Source organism: Lycium ferocissimum, chromosome 10 (genome assembly GCF_029784015.1).
Source record: "Lycium ferocissimum isolate CSIRO_LF1 chromosome 10, AGI_CSIRO_Lferr_CH_V1, whole genome shotgun sequence".
NCBI classification, from domain to species: Eukaryota; Viridiplantae; Streptophyta; class Magnoliopsida; order Solanales; family Solanaceae; genus Lycium; species Lycium ferocissimum.
Genome location: NC_081351.1, coordinates 41,241,859 through 41,245,637, shown reverse-complemented (window position 1 = coordinate 41,245,637; position 3,779 = coordinate 41,241,859). Strand labels below are relative to the sequence as shown.

The window sequence follows — 3,779 nt, the reverse complement described above, 5'->3', positions numbered from 1 at the left end:
AAGAAGGCGTGCAAGAGATACTCTTGCAGTTAAAAGTCATAAACAAAACTTGAAAGGCACGATAAAACCCAAGTCCCCAATCCAACCAATCAGAATTTCCTAATTAGTTGACTTTGTTAATCCTTACTCTACAACCTACCACACCCAATCCAAATAGTACACAAAGTATATCCAATTTCTTCAATCTTATATATATATATGTATCTTATTCACACTCCCTCAAAGGCATAATCTTTCCAACTTTCTCGCATTTTTTTCCCTTGAAAAAAAAAAAAATGGCATTTTCTGTAGCTGCTGCAACACCTAATGCAAGTATGCAAATGGCAATTTCTTCAACAAAGTTTTCATACTTATCTTCTTCCTTGCAATTTCCAAGAGAGCTTCGTTGTGTTCAAATTGGGAACTATGGTTTGAAATCCAAGAAAGGGTCTTCTTCACGTCTTGTTCCTCTGGTATTTCATTTCTTTTCTTTTATCCCAAATTTTAAAAGGGTGGTCTTGTTTTTGTGTTGTTAATTTTCTTTGATTATTTGATGTGGAGATTTTAAATGGAAAGATTGGTCGCTGGTAGAGTTTAATTTCTTTTGAGTATTAAGATGGATTTACTTTGTGCTTGTTGTGAATTAGCCTTTCATTAAAAAATTTTTGGTTCAGTGGCATCTGTCTTGGAGGTGTTTTCTATGCTACATTTACCGTTTTCTTCACAAACTTATAACTCTTCAACCCCCACAAACTGATAATTACAGAAATTAATAGTTTTATTAAAGATGTGACCTGCTGTTTATTCTTCTCTTTGAGTTCTTGTTTGTAGTCCAAAGCAACAATATACCTAGTCTAATTCACAAGTGGGGTCTGGGGAGGATGGTGTGTACGCAGCCTTACCCCTACCTTGTGAGGGTAGAGATGTTGTTTCCGATAGACCCTCGGCTCAAGTAAAGCATATCAAAAACAGTATGAAAAGGAAATATAGTAGTGAAGAAGCCACGTAGAAATTAATGGAGAAAAGAACAGTAGCAACAATATAATACGGTAACCGAAGCAAATGAAACAACAGGTTTGTAGTCCAAAGCTCTTTTTCAAATTCTTTGAGAGACGGAATATTAAAGCACTTAATATCGATTAATTGGATTAAGAAATCAAGATTATGTCTTACTTGAATTTGGGTACAAGTTATGAGGATCCCTGCAGCAAGAGCAAATAAGGGTAGATGTTGCGCACATGCTTCCCTTGTCTATTTTATTATTCAGCTCAGGCCAGTGATTTTTCTTTTATTTTAGAGTAACAGATAGACTAAACCTGGCATAACCTTAAAAATTTCTCTAATATGAAGTTCTGTGTATGCCGAATGACATGAAAACCAAGTCCTCTTCTGTATCATCAAATATTGCAGCTCATGGAAGCTCTCTCTATCAAATTCTCAAACGACCTGACACCTACGAAGAGTCTGTTTATTTGACTCATAATCCCCTGTCCCTTCACAGGCATTGAAGTGTGCTTTATGTAAGAATCTCCTCATGACGTGATATGTGTAGACTACGGGCTTTACACTGGCGTGGAAACACTGAAATGACCATAACAAGTCTTCAAAATATTATTTTTTATGTTAATTTAAAGAATAATGACTAATTGATAACCTAGTGTAAAGGGGAAAGCATTAATTACACCATTGTCGAAAAGGTGAACTTTGATTGGATGGAATTTGAATTTTTGAAAGAAATGAGAGTAGTATCAGATTTACCGTATATTTGTAAAACTGTGTCAAATATTTTAGGATGAAATGAATGGTATTCATCTTTGTCGGATACAAATTAGTGGTACATTTATTTTGTGTGGAAAGTGTGAGAAGTGAGCCATTCTTTTATTTCATATAAAAGTTTAATAGAGAATACTATTTGACCAAGTAAATAACAAATTACAGTAGACGTATACTGTCAGAGAATAGGATTCACTAACTTTTTATTCACTTGCTACGTTCTGGTGCAAGGTCATTGTTCATCACCAATATGCTCTTGGAGGACTTTAGACTTCTGCTTTTCTATTATTCATGCCTTCTTGTTGGATGCTGCATTTGCTCTGTTATAACTAGATGTTTACTTGTTTAGCAATGTAATCCGCCTGAGCTGCTGTATAGCATTGTTTTGATTAAATCAATTTTCCGATTTATCCCTCACTAACATCATAATCAAATCTGCGAACCTTCTTTGCCTGTTATGTACTCTTTGGAAACATTGCCTTGTAATTGTTTTGCTTATTAAAGAAAATGCTGGTAATTGCTTTAGATTGATTGAATCGTATCTGTTAATTAGGTTGAGGCAAAGAAGCAAACATTTTCTTCCTTTGAAGAATTGTTGGAGAACTCCGAGAAACCATTATTTGTTGACTTCTATGCTACCTGGTATGATGTTCTGTTCGTTTTACCTTTATTCTCCTTGACAACCTTCAACCTTTCTGTAGAAAACATGGAGTACATTCGATTGGGCAGCATGCAGTGTCATTTCTTTACATCAAAAGGAGAGGAACATATATGCTTATAGTATTGCTAAATGGATATAGCAAATTGTCTCAATATTAAATTCTTTGAAGTCGCATTTGGAGTCAAAAGCTTGGCTACCGTTTCTGATGAAATAATAATGGGAGGGTTTCCCAAAAGATTGGCTACCGTTTCTATTGACATAATAATGAGAGTATTTTCCAAATTATTTGCATTTCTCCATACTATGATGTACATCCCTCTAATTTAAGAATTAAAATGTGGATTGCAGGTGTGGTCCTTGCCAGTTCATGGTTCCTATTCTAAATGAAGTTGGTGAATCGATGAAAGATAAAATTCAAGTGGTGAAAATTGATACAGAGAAGTACCCAGCCATTGCAAATAAGTACAATATACAGGCACTGCCAACCTTCATATTGTTCAAGGATGGAGAAGTCTTTGATCGCTTTGTAAGTGGAATAAACCTTGTTGTTTTTAATTGCTTTGATATCTGCTTTTTGAATAGTATTTGTGTAGAAGCACCGAGAGCATCTTCAAGAATGACTCTGGTAGCAGGGAAAAGCCTTAAGATTGTATTTTTTCCAAGTAGATAGATTTCCTATTTCCAACTAAGCTTTTATTGTTTGTGAGCATATTATGCCTCTTCACCTTATCACACTCGTACACCCAAAGCCCAAAAGAAGTAGAGAAAGGAAATGTTCTAGTAGCTAATTGAAAGCAATCAAGAAACAGAAAACTGGACCAGGGTGGGGACCTTGGAAAGTGCACATAGCTTTTAAGATTTATTGAGCGAGAAAAATGCTAGTCATGCACATCAGCAACAAGACATGAGGTTTTGGCGGATCCCTTTTTTTCCCCGCAAATTTTCTAGTTGATTTAGTATTTTGCTTAAGTGTATCTTGTGTATATAACTGTGTTACTGTCTTGTTTCAGGAGGGCGCGCTTAATGCTCCTCAGTTGATGGAACGCATCGAATCTGCACTGGAAGTTAAGCAGTAGTCCTCTCGTTCTGCCTCTCTAGTGCTTGGATCCTCCTTTTGAAGTCACTCGTGTTAAAATTTCAAAAATCATGTGCTGTAGAACATCTGTGGAAGCCTTCAGTTTCTCACTCTACTGTATTTGCACAGAAATTTGATTAGATACAGTTGTAGAATGGTTAATCCACTTGACGTAACTGCTGCCTTCTTTTATCCCTTTAAATATGTTTAGACTTGAATTTTTCACAGAAAGGCATACTTTGATCAACTGATGTTCAATGTATTAATCATTTAGATGGGAGTTCACCAGAA

The 3,779-nt window shown here is 35.6% G+C and overlaps 1 protein-coding gene across 1 annotated transcript; it reads left to right on the top strand.

Moving 5' to 3' along the window:
- The first annotated feature begins 232 nt into the window (after positions 1-232).
- Positions 233-3,779, top strand: LOC132033889 (thioredoxin Y2, chloroplastic-like). Its single transcript, XM_059424028.1, has 4 exons — positions 233-452; positions 2,306-2,394; positions 2,762-2,939; positions 3,424-3,779. The coding sequence occupies exons 1-4, from the start codon at positions 276-278 to the stop codon at positions 3,487-3,489; spliced, it is 510 nt and encodes a 169-aa protein (XP_059280011.1). The 5' UTR covers positions 233-275; the 3' UTR covers positions 3,490-3,779.